Source organism: Neolamprologus multifasciatus, chromosome 13 (genome assembly GCF_963576455.1).
Source record: "Neolamprologus multifasciatus chromosome 13, fNeoMul1.2, whole genome shotgun sequence".
Lineage (NCBI taxonomy): Eukaryota > Metazoa > Chordata > Actinopteri > Cichliformes > Cichlidae > Neolamprologus > Neolamprologus multifasciatus.
In genome coordinates, this window is record NC_140451.1 from 4,346,094 (window position 1) to 4,364,640 (window position 18,547).

At 40.5% G+C, this 18,547-nt stretch overlaps 3 protein-coding genes and 1 long non-coding RNA gene across 4 annotated transcripts in view; 1 reads left to right on the plus strand and 3 right to left on the minus strand.

The window, feature by feature from the left end:
- The window catches only part of LOC146504875 (uncharacterized), a 197,652-nt gene that overhangs the window by 158,417 nt on the left and 20,688 nt on the right, over positions 1-18,547 (minus strand). The gene's annotated exons all lie outside the window — the stretch shown is intronic.
- rasgrp3 (RAS guanyl releasing protein 3 (calcium and DAG-regulated)) overlaps positions 1-18,547 on the minus strand; it is a 70,802-nt gene that overhangs the window by 20,286 nt on the left and 31,969 nt on the right. Inside the window, 2 exon segments of the mRNA XM_085183626.1 lie at positions 1,248-1,350; positions 1,613-1,691. Coding sequence (XP_085039752.1) covers positions 1,248-1,350; positions 1,613-1,682 — 173 coding nt within the window. The 5' untranslated portion in view covers positions 1,683-1,691.
- Positions 8,496-11,402, plus strand: LOC146504881 (uncharacterized). The gene is made up of 2 exons (XR_014877760.1): positions 8,496-9,742; positions 10,513-11,402. It is a non-coding gene; the product is annotated as an uncharacterized LOC146504881 (long non-coding RNA).
- On the minus strand, positions 13,412-16,778 carry LOC146504882 (uncharacterized). Its single transcript, XM_085183609.1, has 4 exons — positions 16,733-16,778; positions 15,849-16,439; positions 14,319-15,769; positions 13,412-13,419 (listed from the first exon to the last, which is right to left on the minus strand). Exons 3-4 carry the CDS (start codon positions 15,556-15,558, stop codon positions 13,412-13,414), a joined length of 1,248 nt encoding a protein of 415 aa, XP_085039735.1. The 5' UTR covers positions 15,559-15,769; positions 15,849-16,439; positions 16,733-16,778.

The window sequence follows — 18,547 nt, forward strand, 5'->3', positions numbered from 1 at the left end:
TTTTCTCCCTCCCTCGCTCACAGACACATAACGGGTATGGCAGTCCATTCTCCCTGCAGCACGGACTACACTGCCTATGATGCTACATTCTTTAGAGCTATACCGGTATCATTCTGCCTATTAGCTTAGCACAATAACAACAGGCGCTCTCTCACCCAGGAAACACGCAGAGAGAGCGTCACCATGTAACCATGGCAACCGTAACGCTGCCACCTGGAACAACAGAACGTAGCTGTCAAACAAAACCCAAACAGGCCTGACCCGCCACAATATGAAACACGGAAGTACCGCCGTGTAATCCATTTATTTCAACAAAGTAACTGTATTCTAAATACCACCTTTTTAAACGGTAACTGTAACGGAATACAGTTACTTATATTTTGTATTTTAAATAGTAACGGCGGTACATGTATTCCGTTACTCCCCAACACTGATAACAACATAGTTAAAAAAGAAAAGGCTATGGCCGAGTCAAAGTCCAGACCTCAGCCTCAAAATGCTGTGGCAAGACCTTAAGAAAGGGGTGCATAAACGAATGTCAATGCACTGAAGCAACTTTCTAAAGAGGAATGCTCCAAAAGTCCTCCACAACTATGTAAGAGACTGAAAAGTCATAATGCCTTCAGGCATTGCAGCTAAACATGCTTCTGTAAGCTGCTTAATGATTTTTCATATCATTTGTATTTTGCCTTAGTTTGTGTTAAGTAAATAAAAACACTTTTCGGAATATATTTAAATTACTTTAGATCCCGGCAAGTTCCAGATGATTTTTTATTTCAGTATGTCCTGATACGTACACCCTTAGAATTGCAGTGGATGTACTGTCTTTTCACCATGACTGTATATACTTTGGTAACAGGGTAGTTATACAAAATTGAATGAAGTTGGCGTTTGAATTTACAGCAGGTAAAAAGCTGCATTACAACCATTTGTCTCTAATAGTACAACAAACCACTTACTGAGCAACTCCAAGGTCACTGATCCAAGCTAAGATCAATACCACTTATTTTACATCAATGTTCACTGGCACACCAAGAGAGCAGCTGAGAGAGATGCAGCTGCTTACAGAAAGCATCAAATATCATTTAAGAGACTGTCTGGAATACCATTAACCAAATAAAAGCTTAGGTGAAATTTCCTGTAAGGTGAATGAGCCCTCCAAGCTTCAGCCAGCACTTCAATATATTGTTGGACCATTGCACTAATGTGTATGAGCAACGAGTCATGATTTCTACAAGATAGGATATATCATCAGAAGTTTTCGCGCCAGTTCAGAGGATGTAACATACCAACGGTGCATCAGCAGCACAATGCGTGGGAGCGGGTTAGCCTGCAGGTCACCACTGTCATCTGTGAAGAGCAAATCCCAAAATTCAGTCTGAATTCTTACTGCTTTCTCACTTACCTAGCTCAAAATAAAACATTGGTGATACACTGTTTTTCTGAATTATGAAGAATTGAACAGACACCAAAAATTAGGGGTGTCCCAACACTTTTGCACAATGGTATAAATTTAGGGACTACCTAAGTTATTCTCTGCAAATTACCACAAACTAATTGCAATGCAGTGAATAAGGGACCTTTAGGACCCCTGATGGTCTGTGTCACTCACCAAATCCATGAATGCATTCATTTAAAAGAGCATCAAGAGACGCTGCCTTCCCCAGTGTGGATGATCCCATGACGCCAAGCTGGAAGGAGGACAGAGAGTATGTCATTAGAGGGAGAGCACATCTGGTAGGACAGGAAAGAACAAGAGCAATTTCTGATCAAGTGAAGAGGATGTATTGCCAGTGCTAATGCTAATCTGTACATGGCAAAGAAGGCAGGGAGTCTAACCACACTTTGCTTGCACAATAAGATCGCCTTCACTATTTGCTCACTATCCACAGAGCAGAGACGATTCGTTTTTCCATGAAACAGCAACAGTGGGTTTCACCAATGACCATGCCGTCCCACACGCCTGAGTCCATACAACACGATCACTCAAAGAGGAATGATTATCTCATGACAATCTATTATATCAAGCCTAGTATGAGTATTGTTTTTTAACAACAATCTATGCATTTGGGAACTGAGGAAATCAACTGATGCAAATCATTTGACTGGGTTACAGGCATGGACTGCATTTAGAAAAGTTCTAGATGTAGAACCACAAAACCACTGTTAGTGTGAAATGTGGTTTGGCATGTCTTGCTGATGAAATAAGCAAGGACTGCATTGAAAAAAATGCCTTTGGTTTCCAACAAATATTGATCAAATCATTGATCAAAGGATACAACAGTTTTCTGGACGGGGAAGGGGGTCAACTCTTGTTTTATGGTTTACTGCTGTCCATTTGCATAAGACAGGCTACAAAGAGGGGCTTTTAACCTACACAAATCCTCCAAATTTCAAACAGTACATAGCTCAACTGTGCAGACGTGGAATGCTGACTGAGTGACAAGTGGCCTAAACAGTCTACTGTGCTTTTTTGTTACATATACACACCGGTCTCTGATTTATAGCTCTTTATCGGTTCCACAAACTTTGGAAAAACCTGCATTCCCACATTCAGAGATTTTTGGTTGTGTTGGAGAGTGTGAGAATACCTTACTAGTTGATGTACATTCACATATTCACCTATAAAACTGAACTATAGGTAGTGTCCAAAAATTTGAAGTGAGCAGTGGTAAATGACCTTTCATCAAAGGTGTCTAATCTTAGCACAAGAAGCAGGGTAATGGCAGGCACTGAAAGTAGAGTAATCCCTCTCACTGAAAGTAGCCAGCTGATGTGTCTTCAGTATCTGAGAACGCCTGCTGGACATACCCTAAGCAACTCATAGGTGAGTTATTTTAGCATGCCATTGGTCAGAGCAGACCCCAGGGCAGACCTGGTATATGTTATGAGCTCGATTCTTAGAAGGTTTGTGAAAATGACTGCTGGCTCTTTAGCTACTAAAGGCTCCAGTGTGTTCGTGTTTGTCTGGTGTTTGCTGCTGGATAAGAAGTGTACAGTAGGGATGCACCGATACAGGTATCGAGTATCGGGGCCGATACTGTAAAATGTGTGTGTACTCATACTCGTAAAAGTTAACCGATACCAACTTATTTCATTAATCAGAGGGTGGCATGTCATTTCTGTTGTAGTTTTTTAGATTGGCCACTAGGGGGACATCCCGCGCTAAACAGGCACAGGGTTAGGCGAGTGAGACTGGCGGCTCCAGATAAGAAAGAGAAACTGGAGGCTGCTGTAGCTAGGCTAAACAAAATGTCAGCAGTGTGGACCGGAACAGCCAACTTTAACTCAGGTTTTGGAAAAGCAAAGAAAAATGTCAAGAGAAAATCCACAGGCAGTTAAAATAACAGAGGCTCTGACTCATTTTATCGCTCTGGATGACCAGCCAGTGCCGGTCGTGGAAAACATAGGATTGCACCGACTCGAGCTGCGATATGAAATATAATAAATAAACAGAAGTGTTTATTTATTATTCTGAAAGCTCGAGACAGTGCCAATAGTTCAGTGATATTTTGTTAAATTACAATGTGGAGACTCCGCAATAATTTAACAGAAGTGCTTATTTTTCACTTGAAATTTTTTTGTGGTCATTTTTATTAAGATTTTATTTTTTATCGGCAGAGAATAAAATAAAACCTGTCTTCCAATTCATTGCATTTGTGTGTGTGTGTGTGTGTGTGTGTGTGTGTGTGTGTGTGTGTGGTAGAAGTATCGGTTTTTGTACTCTGTATCGGCAAGTACTCAGATCCAAGTATCGGTATCGTATCGGTTTGAAAAAATTGGTATCGTTGCATCCCTAGTGTACAGTGTAAGCTTTTTAAAATTTAAAATATGACATGCTGCAGTCAGGATTGAGAATTACACAAGCCAGTGCATCTACAGTTAGCACAATTAGCTGAAAAAAAGCCAAAAGCGATCATTCTCTGAGGGTATAGCTGAATAGTGTCAGTGTAGTTTTACATGCATAGAAATTTCAGAATCCACACCAAAATAGAGTGTGTGTGTCACCAATAGCATCAGGACTCTCATATACGTATCTCAAATGGCACATTTGAATGAATTCCTTTTCATTGCGTAATAGCAGACTACAGCAGACTACACTATTTATGTGGCCAAATACTTACTAAAGGTCTTTTTATTTATCACGGTAAAATGTATTCATATAAGTAAAACAATTAAAAAGTTCTAATTTAAATTTTTCTGAATCAGTAGCTTCCTTTCTGATTCAGAACATGTATAAATTGTTAAGGGTATTGGTAGTTTTACATCTATCAGTTATATTAGTTATGCTAAACACTTTTGTATGAATATGAAGGTTTAGGGAATGCTGGTGCTGAGATCACCACTTCTTAGCACAATCCCTAAAAAATCTAAGTACTAATGAATTGCCTGCAGTTAAGAAATAATGTGTTCATTCATCCAACTGTGTACACTCAGACACAGGCAAACACAGACACACAGAATGCTGATGTTGACGCAAGTCTCTGTATAAATTAGATGTTGGCAAGGGATGTCTTTTTTTGCTTCACCAAGGTGATGACATGCTTAGCCATTAACAAGGTCAGAACCACCAGAGGCCCCATCTCCCATGATGCACTGCTGATCCTTATTCAGCTGTCTGAATGACGTAGTTGGCTGCCTACGATACTGATTTTCCAAGTAGCCTGGCACCTCAACAAACCAAATCAAGTGTGACATCACTAAATGTCAGAGCTTTAGTCTTGGTGTGGAAAATTCTGCCAGACGCTTTTCTTTCCAAGCTCCTTAGACTATGTGCAATATGCAAAACATAATACATGCAATGGTGTACACACATACTTGTCAGGGGCTGGGTCTGTGATCCAGCACTTTCAGTTGTTTTGATCTCTTTCGTTATATGTTGAAGATAATGTGGAATGTTGGATTATTATTAATTGGCAGTGAATTTTAGTTTCACCCAGGCCTTCTGTGCTAGTTGTTATGGATTTCTTGTCCACGTGTTTCATGTTGTCAAGCCTGTGTTGTCATGTCTACGTCTCTCCAAGTTTCCTGTTTTATTTTGAAAGTCTTGTGTTTCTTTGATCAATGTGTTTAGTTTTACTCTTCCCCTCTGATGTCATTATGTTCATTTGTGTCAGCTGTTTCCCCAGGTGTTTCCACTTCCCCTGATCACCTCCTGTGAGTATTTAGTCTGTGTGTTTCATTCAGACTTTGTCAGGTTGTCCTGTGTTCTTACCTTCATATCGCATCAAGTTTAAGGTAATGCATGGTCATTCTCACAGTTTCCTGCATGCACGTGTTCTGAATTCATGTTTTTGTCACAGTAATCATAGTTTAGTTTTTCCAGTTTAGGTTCTAGTTTAGTTTTCCTTTGCTTTGTGTACTCTTATGAGCCACAACAGCCCACTTTTTGTTCAAGTCACATTTCACACTCCATTTTTAGTCTGCATTTGGGTCCAGTATTCTCTCTACACACAGTCAGCTTCCACTGATTGTGACACATGCTCATGTTTTCAGTAACCAGTCTGTGAACTGGTTTTTAGAGATACACTTCACATCATATTACTCATTCCTGCCAAATGATTTAAGTCTCTTTGGAAATGAAGTATGTGTTCATGTTCAACCCTGGATAATATGGATGGTATATTATTTGTCGTTCCTAGTTTTGCTGGTGTTTGCAAAGCATTTCTTTCTATGCTGACAGCTTTGATAAATCCTTGTTCACCCAGGTGACATGAACAGGAGACTATTTGTTTCTGAAAGATCCACAAAGGTCTGGACAGGTCACCAATCTGTTGTAGGGCTAACACAGAGCTGCAGACAACCATTCAAGTTCACATTCACACCTGTTTGGAATCATCAGCTGACCAAATGACACTAATTGTTTGGACTGTGGGAGGAAGTCTGTGTACCTGAAGAGAACCAATACAAACATGGACCTACTTGCTATGAGGCAGCAGTGCACAACAGTACCCTGCCTAGTTTTAGTTGTTCTGTTTTCAGGGATTCATTTCACCAGTGCCTAGACTCGTCTTTATTAGTTTCTGAGGCTTTCAGCTCCTGATCAATATGGTGGCGTTTCCCACCAATGTGTCTTATACTTTTCCGTGATGTAGCATGTTGGTAAGGTTCTGGAGTTCTTAAAGGTCTCAGCTTTTAGTGTCAGATGTATTTAATTGGCTTTTGACTTTCTAGTACTTTCTAAGCAAATGAGTTCTTCCAGTAACTTTTGGGGAGGGGGTTTGTCTCAGGTGGCAGAGCAGGTCACCTACTAAATGGAAGGTTCGTGGTTCGATCCTTGAGTCTGCATGCCCAAGTGTACTTGGTTAGAGGTGATTCTGTACATGTTACAAATATTTCAAATTGAGGGAGAAGTACCATCACACACCAGCCTCATCACAAATGGTTTCAATGGAAGGGTGACCGTCAGGACTGAACCAAGGAGAAAATGTGCTGAAAATCAATGTTAGCAGGATTTATGGAGTGATTAATGAAACATTTACGTTTTTGGTTCAAATGAAGTGCTCAGATCTGTAGAAAGGCACCACCAGCCAATTTACCTTTTACCTCTTCTTCACAAACTGGTGACAAAGTACTTTCCTAAAGGTCAGGTGACAGACACAACAGTCGGTGTCTACATCTATAAAACACAAAAGCTCTGTGCTGTTTTGGATCAGTGTTGGGGATTTTTGTACAGCACCATCAGATTTGAAGTCACTGTGCAATACCATCTGAAAAGAATCTGAGTGGCCAAAAAACACACACAATGGAGCGGTATCAGTTAGAGAATGGAGAGCCTGGATCTCGTCATTGTTGAAACAGTTTAGGCTCATTCTCACACAGAGTGGACCCTCAAGAATGCTTGAATACATTACTAGAAAGCTTGCCTAAGGGTTCAAGCTATGTTAGAATTTGTTTGCACATACTTCATTGCACCGATTTCTAATTTTCCTATAAAGAAACAAGCGTCATGATTTTTGGACGGCACTAAACAACCTCAACATATCAACTTACAGTCCAGTAGACGTTTTTCATTCCCTGTTGAAGAGATCAAATGTGACAGTCCTCTGGGTAACTATAAATTTCGAAGGTGTTGGTACACGTTTGTAGCACGTACTGTGTTTGCAGGAAGCTTCCCTTAAGAACAATTTCAGTCTGGACCTGCAAATACAACACCTTGCTCAATGTCCCACAGACTCTAACAAAGTCTAGTCTAACACAAGCATTCACACTTCAGGCTAATTTAGTGTCCAAACCACACATATCTTTGGAAAGTGGGAGGAAACCAGAGCCCCAAGAGGGAAACTCATGCAAACTCGGTCAGCAGTTAAACATAATTTCATAACTTCACCACCACAACAACAATTGCCTTTCTTTGTCACACATTGGAATAAACATGTTACCCTTTTAATCACAGCTCACTCCCTCAGCATTGGGAGGGGACACAATTGTTGGTCTTGACTTGATCTAAACTGTGCTGCGTTATGGATGTGACTCAGTGATTTGGGGTCAAAATATTCAGTGAATGCAAAAGTCTCCACAATTCAGGCATTGATTCTTAATGCTTTCTGCTGCTAACATTATAATTCACAAAAAACAAACAAACAGGCCATTCTGAAACTTTCAGTGTTCTTGTGGGCATTGTGCTGCTTTCACAATGCATCAGACATTAATGACTTGTGTATCATGTGTTTTTCTTGCTCCCGATTTTACAGCTTGTTACAGTCAACGGTACCCTTTAGCGTGATTTGTGCTTTTTCTCCATCCACAGTAGGTCACTGTGTATCTGCCTCTGGCTTTAGCACAAAATGATGCAGCTAAATGTGTAATCAAGGGACACTGTTCAGAGGCGTAATCTCACAAAAAGCGCCACCTCTGAACACACATGCATTGCCTTAAAAACCCTGAATTGCTGAACGCTGAAGCCTAGTTCATACATAGCAAAGCCAGAGCTACTTCATGCATTTAACTGACTTTTTTTTCTCCATTCTTTCATGAGTTAAACTACACGCATTTACATTCTGTTCTTGCTACAACAGAATTAATAGAAAAGGGGGGATAAAATCTCCCAGATCTTACCTTCAAAGAGCTGAATATGAGCAACCATCCAGGCTAAAGATCAGCTTCTTTTACTGAGATAACCAACTGCAGCTCAGTGCTGCAGGCTGCTACTGACTGTCAAGCACAGAGACTCCCATGGTAGCACTGTTTACTACGCTATGACCTCCTCCTCCTCTTAGTAAACACAGCAGCCTGGAGGAGCAGCGGTCGGCCATGTGACCTTAAACACACACGCACAGTCTGAATCTTCCAGTGATTGCACTGATCCTAGTTCTAACTTGACGACCTGCTTAAATTTATTCATTTAAAGAGGAATATATTTGAAAATGAAAGCATATCTATCACGTTATTTCATACATTCAAACACCATTTTCAGCTACTTTCAACCACAAGATGCAGTTTAGCATTTTAGCTTCATTAGCTAATATACAAACCATACTGGTGACTATTTAAGCTTTAATAATATTAAAGCTTGTTTGTAGCTTTAATTTTTTTTAAGCTACAAAGTTATTCTGTTTTTTAGAAACTTACCTTACCACTTGTGAATGCTAAATCAAGAACCAATGAGCAGGCCCGGGATTGTCCCATGCCTCTTTTTGTTTATTTAATTGACTTGAAGCTAATGATTGAGCCCATCATTGTGGATAGCTTTTACTTTGTCTAATCATCACATTTACAAATGAGGAGGGGGACAAAGATTTATTTGCATATGCTCTTGAATCAAAACCGTTGATAAAGCAGTAACACTGATAAGTATAGCATTTGTTTTTTCATTTTACACCAGAAACGGCTCCTTCACAACAATGGGATTGTAATTTACAAAACAATAACGAGTGAGACCATAAACTCAGGTAAGTGATTGTTGAAGTCACAGGTCACATTTTATCTATAATAACTGCCTATTTTTGCAAACCACAGTAGTTGCCTCCTATAGCCAATTAGAAAAAAAAATCACTTTTACAGCTTCAATTTGGGATGACCGAAAGCTACATCCCTGTTTTATATGCACTTGATGGCTGCCGTCTTGTGCAGATGAGGCCTCATGCAGCCAGACAGTGCACACTGATGTCCTGCCTGGACCTAATATGACGTCTCCACTACTTCTGTGAATGTTGTCAGGTTGCTATATGACATGGAACAACACTGGAATTGAATGTGCAAAGCTCCACAACATTTACCAGCTATTGATATTTGTGTTTGTCTGCTGCCTGCTGAAGCTTTTATAGGCAGCCACCAAAATAGTTAGTGTGCTGTTGCGTGCAGATGTTACATTAATTCTGGTATAAGACAGATGACACAATGGCTGATGGCCTCTGTGTTCACACACTTTTTGTTTTTTTTTCCTTGCCTGTCCGGCACTGTAGCAATCAGAACTAGAAAAATTTGCATTTCCTGCGAAAATGCTGTGTGGATGCCTTAACGCTGAAGATGTCTGCTGAAAAAAGCTGAAAAAGTTGAAATGTGGTGAGGAGGTGAAAAGCCTGAAAACTTTGCAGAAAAGAGGTGAATAAGCAGAATTTCTGCTGAAAAGAGTTCAATCAGAAGAATTTCTGCTGAAAAGAGTTCAATCAGAAGAATTTCTGCTGAAAAGAGTTCAATCAGAAGAATTTCTGCTGAAAAGAGGTTTTTGCTGAAAACAGCTGAAAAAGCTGGGATTTGTGCTGAAAAGTGGTGAAAAAATTTAAAATTCTGCTGAAAAGAGGTGAATGAGCAGTATTTCTGCTGAAAAGAGGTAAAGGGGCAGAAAGTTGCGCTGAAAAGAGATGAATCAGCAGAATTTCTGGTCAAAAGAGTTTTTTCTGAAAACAACTGAGATTTGGGTTTAAAAGAGGTGAAAATTCTAAAAATTCTGCTGAAAAGAGTACAATCAGCAGAATTTCTGCTGAAAAGAGTTCAATCAGCAGAATTCTGCTGAAAAGAGGTTTTTGCTGAAAACAGCTTAAAAAGCTGGGATTTGTGCTGAAAAGTGGTGAAAAAATTCAAAATTCTTTTGAAAAGAGTTCAATCAGCAGAATTTCTGCTGAAAAGAGATGAATCAGCAGAATTTCAGCTGAAAAGGGTTTTTTGCTGAAAACAGCTTAAAAAGCTGGGATTTGTGCTGAAAAGTGGTGAAAAAATTCAAAATTCTGCTGAAAAGAGTTCAGTGAGCAGAATTTCTGCTGAAAAGAGATGAATCAGCAGAATTTGTGCTCAAAAGAGTTTTTTCTGAAAACAGCTGAGATTTGTGCTGATAAGAGGTGAAAAGGCTGAAAACTTTGCTGAAAAAAGTTGAATGAGCAGAATTTGGTGTCAATTCTGGTGTCAAGGCGACTACTCATCTCACTGAGCCAAACTTATTCTCACAAAGAAGAGGTGGAGAGAGTGACAATTCTGATGAAATGAGAAGCTGCTGAGAAATGTGCTGATAAGAGGTGAAAAGGCTGAAAACTTTGCAGAAAAGAGGTGAATCAGAAGAATTTTTGCTGAAAAGAGATAAAGAAGCAGAAAGTTGCGCTGAAAAGAGATGAATCAGCAGAATTCCTGCTCAAAAGAGTTTTTTCTGAAAACAGCTGAGATTTGTGCTGATAAGAGGTGAAAAGGCTGAAAATTTTGCTGAAAAGAGTTGAATGAGCAGAATTTCTGCAGAAAAGATAGAAAGAAGTAGAAAATTGCGCTGAAAAGAGGTTGATGAGCATAATTTCTGATGAAAACAGCTTAAAAAGCTGGGATTTGTGCTGAAAAGTGGTGAAAAAATTAAAAATTGTGCTGAAAAGTGGTGAAAAAATTAAAAATTCTGCTGAAAAGAGGTGAAAAAATTTAAAATTCTGCTGAAAAGAGTTCAATCAGCAGAATTTCTGCTGAAAAGAGTTCAATCAGCAGAATTTCTGCTGAAAAGAGGTTTTTGCTGAAAACAGCTGAAAAAGCTGGGATTTGTGCTGAAAAGTGGTGAAAAAATTTAAAATTCTGCTGAAAAGAGTTCAATCAGCAGAATTCTGCTGAAAAGAGGTTTTTGCTGAAAACAGCTGAAAAAGCTGGGATTTGTGCTGAAAAGTGGTGAAAAAATTTAAAATTCTGCTGAAAAGAGTTCAATCAGCAGAATTTCTGCTGAAAAGAGTTCAATCAGCAGAATTTCTGCTGAAAAGAGTTCAATCAGCAGAATTTCTGCTGAAAAGAGGTTTTTGCTGAAAACAGCTGAAAAAGCTGGGATTTGTGCTGAAAAGTGGTGAAAAAATTTAAAATTCTGCTGAAAAGAGTTCAATCAGCAGAATTCTGCTGAAAAGAGGTTTTTGCTGAAAACAGCTGAAAAAGCTGGGATTTGTGCTGAAAAGTGGTGAAAAAATTTAAAATTCTGCTGAAAAGAGTTCAATCAGCAGAATTTCTGCTCAAAAGAGTTAAAACAGCAGAATTCTGCTGAAAAGAGGTTTTTGCTGAAAACAGCTGAAAAAGCTGGGATTTGTGCTGAAAAGTAGTGAAAAAATTTAAAATTCTGCTGAAAAGAGTTCAATCAGCACAATTTCTGCTGAAAAGAGTTCAATCAGCAGAATTCTGCTGAAAAGAGGTTTTTGCTGAAAACAACTGAAAAAGTTGGGATTTGTGCTGAAAAGTGGTGAAAAAATTTAAAATTCTGCTGAAAAGAGTTCAATCAGCACAATTTCTGCTGAAAAGAGTTCAAACAGCAGAATTCTGCTGAAAAGAGGTTTTTGCTGAAAACAACTGAAAAAGTTGGGATTTGTGCTGAAAAGTGGTGAAAAAATTTAAAATTCTGCTGAAAAGAGTTCAATCAGCACAATTTCTGCTCAAAAGAGTTAAAACAGCAGAATTCTGCTGAAAAGAGGTTTTTGCTGAAAACAACTGAAAAAGTTGGGATTTGTGCTGAAAAGTGGTGAAAAAATTTAAAATTCTGCTGAAAAGAGTTCAATCAGCAGAATTTCTGCTGAAAAGAGTTCAATGAGCAGTATTTCTGCTGAAAAGAGTTTAAAAAGTTTAACTGTTAACTGAAAGAAATGTTGCCATAATCGGGATTTGAACCCGGGCCTCCCAGTCTGAGAACGGATGCTCATCTCACTGAGCTAAAACACAGGTCAACCCGGCAAGGAAAATCAGTGAGGCCACTGATAATGTGGCAGAAAAGGGCAAAAAATATTGCAAAAAAAATTCAATATCTCAAAAAGTATAGAAGTTATGAGCACCAAAAGTCATAGCCGGCATTAGCAGAAAGAGCAGAATTTTTTAAAATTTGAACGGTGCAAATAGCACAAAAACTGAGGGAGTAGTTAAGGTCCAAAAAGTGTACGGAAGCAACTAGAAGAATAACTAGAAAAATTTGCATTTCCTGCGAAAATGCAGTGTGGATGCTTTAAAGCTGAAGTTGTCTGCAAAAAGTAGCTGAAAAAGCTGAAAAGTTGCAGAAATTGTAAAAACTTTGCAGAAGCAAAGGAACTTTGCTAAAAAGTAATAACTTAGCAGAACTGCAATATCTTAGAGGAAACATAATACTTGGCAGAAATACAATAGCATAGCAGAAATATTGTAACTTACCAGAAACATGATAACTTCTCAAATATACAAGAATTTAGGAGAAATAGTATAAGATAACAGAAAGAATATATTTAGCCAAAAATACTTAAACATTACAGAAACACTATGATTTAGAAAAATAGTACAACATAGCAGAAATACTGTGATTTACCAGAGACACTGTGATGAACTATGAATATTGTAATTTTAAATTAATACTATGTTTTAGCACAAATACTATAATTTGACAGAAATACTATCATTTGGCAGAAATACTATGTTTCGGCACAAATACTCTGGTTTAGCACAAATATTATAACATAGCAGAAATACAATTATATAGCAGAAATGCTATATTTAGAAAGAAAAATATAATATAGTAGAAATACTATGATTTAGCAGAAATACTGTAATCAGCACATATACTGTAACATGACAGAAATTCCTCCACTTAGTAGTAATACTATAACATAACAAATGTTATGTTTTGGCACAAAAACCATGATTTGGCAAAAATACTATGATTTAGCAGAAATACTATGATTGAGCAGAAGTACTAAGATGTAGTAAAAGTACTTTGATTTAACAGAAATACAATTATGGTGGAGTAATACTTTAAAATGGGAGAAATATTGATACACACACACATACACAGAGCCTAAAGGGAACAGTATTTGTGCCATGGAGTGTTAACAAGAATCTGAGGTCCATATTAGAAAAGCTGGTAAAATGATAAAAGTTTGCAGAATTATAATAAATGATGAATATGAATTACTGGTCTGTGATAGTGTATTAATTTGTAGGGAAAAAAACACGTTGCCCAATGTGGAATCGATCCAACGACCTTTGGCTTGTAGACCCATGTCACTACCAACTACGCCACTGGGAAAGAGAGCCAGGTGCCTGGAAAACAGGGTGATGAGCAGTCAGAATTAGATCGCGGTGAGAGGCGAAAAACGCCGTTTTTTGGAGTTACAAAACGTCATGTAACTCAAAAACTAGGTGGACTAGAAGCATAATTCTTGTACTGGGTGAATCAGCAGACTTTGGTGTACTTTGACTGCAATTTTCATTGCTCTTTGTACAACCGTCGCTGAGACATGACAAGAGAAGAAACGGCAGACCTCAGATATGATTGGCTGGCTGGGAAGCCGTGCAGGCTCTGATATGTAAATTTCAGGGCTAAGTGTCTCAGTCCTCACAGAGGATTGGCTGCCTGGGGACCTGGCAGTAATATATAGAAATAGTATGATTAAGCAGAAATATTATAAAAAGCAGAAATACTATAATTTAGCAGAAATACTATAAATAGCAGAAATATTATAAAAAGCAGAATTACTATATTAAGCACAAATACTATATTGTCACGGTATGGCATGGCAAACCGTGGGGGGTGTGGGGAAGGAGGACCCAGGCGCGGTGCTCTGTGTATAAACAGTGCGTTTATTTACAGTGTGTGGAAATAACACCAAATTCCCGTGCTTTCCCCAGACTCCCGTGTCGTGTCTTCTCCCAGTGTTTGTGCTCTCCGCTCCCGTGTCTCAGCACTCCCCGTGCTGGCTGCTGTCTGGCACTCCACCCCTCTCCTGGGGACACAATAGAAGCAGCCGTCAGGACACATACAATCGCGGGCATACACACACACTAACCAAGCACAACTGGATGACTGACGTGGAGTCTCACGTAATGATCCCGCGTCGGTGGGAGCTCCAAGACTCTCTTAAGTAGCTTAAGGCTTAAGTAGCCAGAACCAAAACAAGCAAAAACAACAAACAACAAACCCTCCCAGGTCACAGTCCCAAAGTCAGACCGCGCATCCCGCAGCGGCGCAAAAAAAGCGCCGCTCTCCTGCTCGCCGAGTTCCGGCGCGGGCTCCACCCGCTCACCGAGCTCCGGCGCGGGCTCCACACGCTCGCCGAGATTCTCCTGCTCACCGAGCAGCGGCGCGGGCTCCTCCGTCAGCAGCGCTGGCTTCTCCTGCTCGCCGGGCAGTGGCGCTGGCTCCACCGGCTCGCTGAGCTCCTCCGGCAGCGGCGCTGGCTCCACCGGCCCGCCGGGCAGCGGCGCTGGCTCCACCGGCTCGCTGAGCTCCTCCGGCAGCGGCGCTGGCTCCACCGGCTCGCCGAGCTCCTGCTCGGGCAGTGCGAGCTCCACCGGCTCGCCGAGCTCCTGCTCGGGCAGTGCGAGCTCCACCGGCTCGCCGAGCTCCTGCTCGGGCAGTGCGAGCTCCACGGGCTCGCCGAGCTCCTGCTCGGGCAGTGCGAGCTCCACGGGCTCGCCGAGCTCCTGCTCGGGCAGTGCGAGCTCCACCGGCTCGCCGAGCTCCTGCTCGGGCAGTGCGAGCTCCACCGGCTCGCCGAGCTCCTGCTCGGGCAGTGCGAGCTCCTCCGGCTCGCCGAGCTCCAGCTCGGGCAGGGCAGGTCCGGGTGGCGACGTAGCAGCCGGTGAAGAAGATGGCAGAAGGGTGACTGCAGGCGGATGAGATGACAGCGGTGCCACAGCTGCAGATGTTGAAGCAGCGAGTGGTGTGGAGACCTCTGACCGAGGTGATGTTACCTGCGCTGTCGGCTCGTCCACTGCAGACACAAACACAGATGGTGAGGGAAATGGAAAATTGTCCGTACTACTCACCACAGCCGACTCTTGAGAAGTTCGTGGATTAGGCTGCGGTGAGGAAAGCCGGCGGCGCGAACGTCGTTTCCGTGTAGACGTCGGGGCCGGCATCTCAGGCTGTGAATCCACCAGCGGTCCGGGCCGGTGAGCAGCCTGAGGAGGAAAGTGGAGGTGGAGGGTGGAAAGCAGGAAGTCCAGGACAACTGGATTGAGGGAGTCCACCAGCCAGGGGAATTTAACAAGCGTCTCCTGCAGCCGCCTCTCCACGGCGTGACGCAAACCTTCCGCGGGCTTCTCCCACCACAACTCGCATAGGCGGTAAACCTTGTCCATCACCTCCCTCCCGAGCCTCTCCTCAGAGACCGCTGGGTCCATGCTTGGCGGGATCATTCTGTCACGGTATGGCATGGCAAACCGTGGGGTGTGTGGGGAAAGAGGACCCAGGCGCTGTGCTCTGTGTATAAACAGTGCGTTTATTTACAGTGTGTGGAAATAACAACAATAAATTCCCGTGCTTTCCCCAGACTCCCGTGTCGTGTCTTCTCCCAGTGTTTGTGCTCTCCGCTCCCGTGTCTCAGCACTCCCCGTGCTGGCTGCTGTCTGGCACTCCACCCCTCTCCTGGGGACACAATAGAAGCAGCCGTCAGGACACATACAATCGCGGGCACGCACACACCAAGCACAACTGGATGACTGACGTGGAGTCTCACGCAATGATCCCGCGTCGGTGGGAGCTCCAAGACTCTCTTAAGTAGCTCCCCCGACGAGGCCTGATCAGCAGCAGGTGCGTGGCTTCGGGTGTGGCCAGTCCCCTAGCAGGGCCACACCCACCAGGCCTGAGGGTTCCTATAAACGAGTGCTCAGACACACAGCAACCCACACACATAAGTGCAAGCATAGAGCAAAAGGGGAAGCAACACCAAAAATACATAAGATATAATAATAATCATATATGTGTTAATGTGGATATTGATGGCACATGAGAGGGGTACAGACATTCATTTCTCCCTGGTCCCAGACATAAGGCACATTACAGGGCACACAGTTATCTCCAAACCTAATCCCCACCCCAGTATAAAAATCAGCATGACAACACGCTGGTTTCATTTGACATTTTGCTGCCTACACTAGAGCTTCATCCCCCATTGAGTGCAGGACACATGTGCCCCTCAGTCCGCAGTCTGTTCGTTCAACAATATAACCAGTCCATAACTGCTCAGGGATCCTGGGTTGCTCAGACCCAGAACCCTGACATATATTAAGCACAAATCCTATAGAAAGCAGAAATACTATAATTTAGCAGAAATACTATATTAAGCACAAATCCTATATTAAGCACAAATCCTATAAAAAGCAGAAATCCTATAAAAAGCAGAAATCCTATAATTTAGCAGAAATATTATATTAAGCAGAAATACTATAATTTAGCAGAAATACTGCATTAAGCACAAATCTTATTAAAAGCAGAAATACTATATTAAGCTCAAATACTATAAAAAGCAGAAATACTATATTAAGCTCAAATACTATAAAAACCAGAAATACTATAAAAACCAGAAATACTATAATTTAGCAGAAATACTATAATTTAGCAGAAATCCTATAATTTAGCACAAATACTATATTGAGCAGAAATACTATAAAAAGCAGAAATACTATAATTTAGCAGAAATATTATATTAAGCAGAAATACTATAATTTAGCAGAAATACTGCATTAAGCACAAATCTTATTAAAAGCAGAAATACTATATTAAGCTCAAATACTATAAAAAGCAGAAATACTATATTAAGCTCAAATACTATAAAAAACAGAAATACTATAAAAACCAGAAATACTATAATTTAGCAGAAATACTATAATTTAGCACAAATACTATAATTTAGCACAAATACTATAAACAGCAGAAATACTATTAAAAGCAGAAATACTATTAAAAGCAGAAATACTATAAAAAGCAGAAATACTATAAAAAGCAGAAATACTATATTAAGCACAAATACTATAAAAAGCAGAAATACTATAATTTAGCAGAAATACTATATTAAGCACAAATACTATATTAAGCTCAAAACCTATAAAAAGCAGAAATACTATATTAAGCAGAAATACTATAATTTAGCAGAAATACTATATTAAGCAGAAATACTATAAAAAGCAGAAATACTATATTAAGCAGAAATACTATAAAAAGAACAAATACTATAAAAAGCAGAAATACTATAAAAAGCAGAAATACTACAATTTAGCAGAAATACTATATTAAGCACAAATACTATATTAAGCACAAATACTATAAAAAGCAGAAATACTATCATTTAGAAATACTATAAAACACACACACACACACAGAAAGAGAGAGAAGCAAGTTTTTAGGTCAGTCAAGCAGCCTGGGAGCTGCTAAATTTGAATCCACCAATCAGAGAGGCTGTGTACTTTTTCCCGCCAAAACAGGTGCAGCCGTTTTTACACACGCAGCAGAGAGGCAGGAGTTTTGCAGTCTATTTCTCATAGTGAGGACTAAACTCAAACAAATGACCATAATTTCCTAACCGTAGGGGCTAGAACGGTCATTCTTACACCGTTTTGTTCAGCAGAGATGGGGGAATCTTCAAGTGTTGACAATTTATCATTAAAATATGAATTATTAAAGATATTTGACTTGTAATGCACCATAACTGAGTAGAGGCGAAGCAAAAACTGTCTTGACCTGCCCTCAAACAACGCTTTCTAACTCTAGATCTATTTGGAGTATCGATATCATTCTTTCACCGTAAGAGACAGCAGGCTTTGGTGAACAGTCATGGAAATTTTCAGGTCTCTGTGGAAATCCATCAAAAAGATATGACGAGAGAAAAAAGTGGTTCATTTCCAGAGTTTGAAAGCTGAAGAAATCTGAGCGAAGGACAAATTTCCTACCCTCAAACAAGTCTAACTCATCTCAGAATGGTAATAGGTGAGAAAGAAATTCTTGAATTGTGAGCATCAGGAATGTCTGAAGATATACTGGGACAAGCCTCATGTTTTAACTTCACTTCGTTAAGGAGATATGACGATTCGAAAATGCCTCTCATTACAGAAATCCAGCGGTGATTTTGAACAAACTCTCCATTGACTTTCTATGGAGAGTTTTGAGACTTTGTGTTGGTCTGAGGAGATTTGCCAAAATTCTATAAATCCCACAACAATGATAGTGACATTTTCTGAAAGCCAGCAAAAATATCTACGTTTTGATGTATAATTTGTGGAAGTTGAGTGAAAATTGAGCAAGTAGCAAGAAGTTGTTCGGACATGAAGAGAAGACTGCAAAACCTAAAGTGTCTCACTTAGAACCAAGTGCATAGCAACCATAACAACGCATGTATTTTGTGAAAAATCACAATTTTGCAACTCAAAA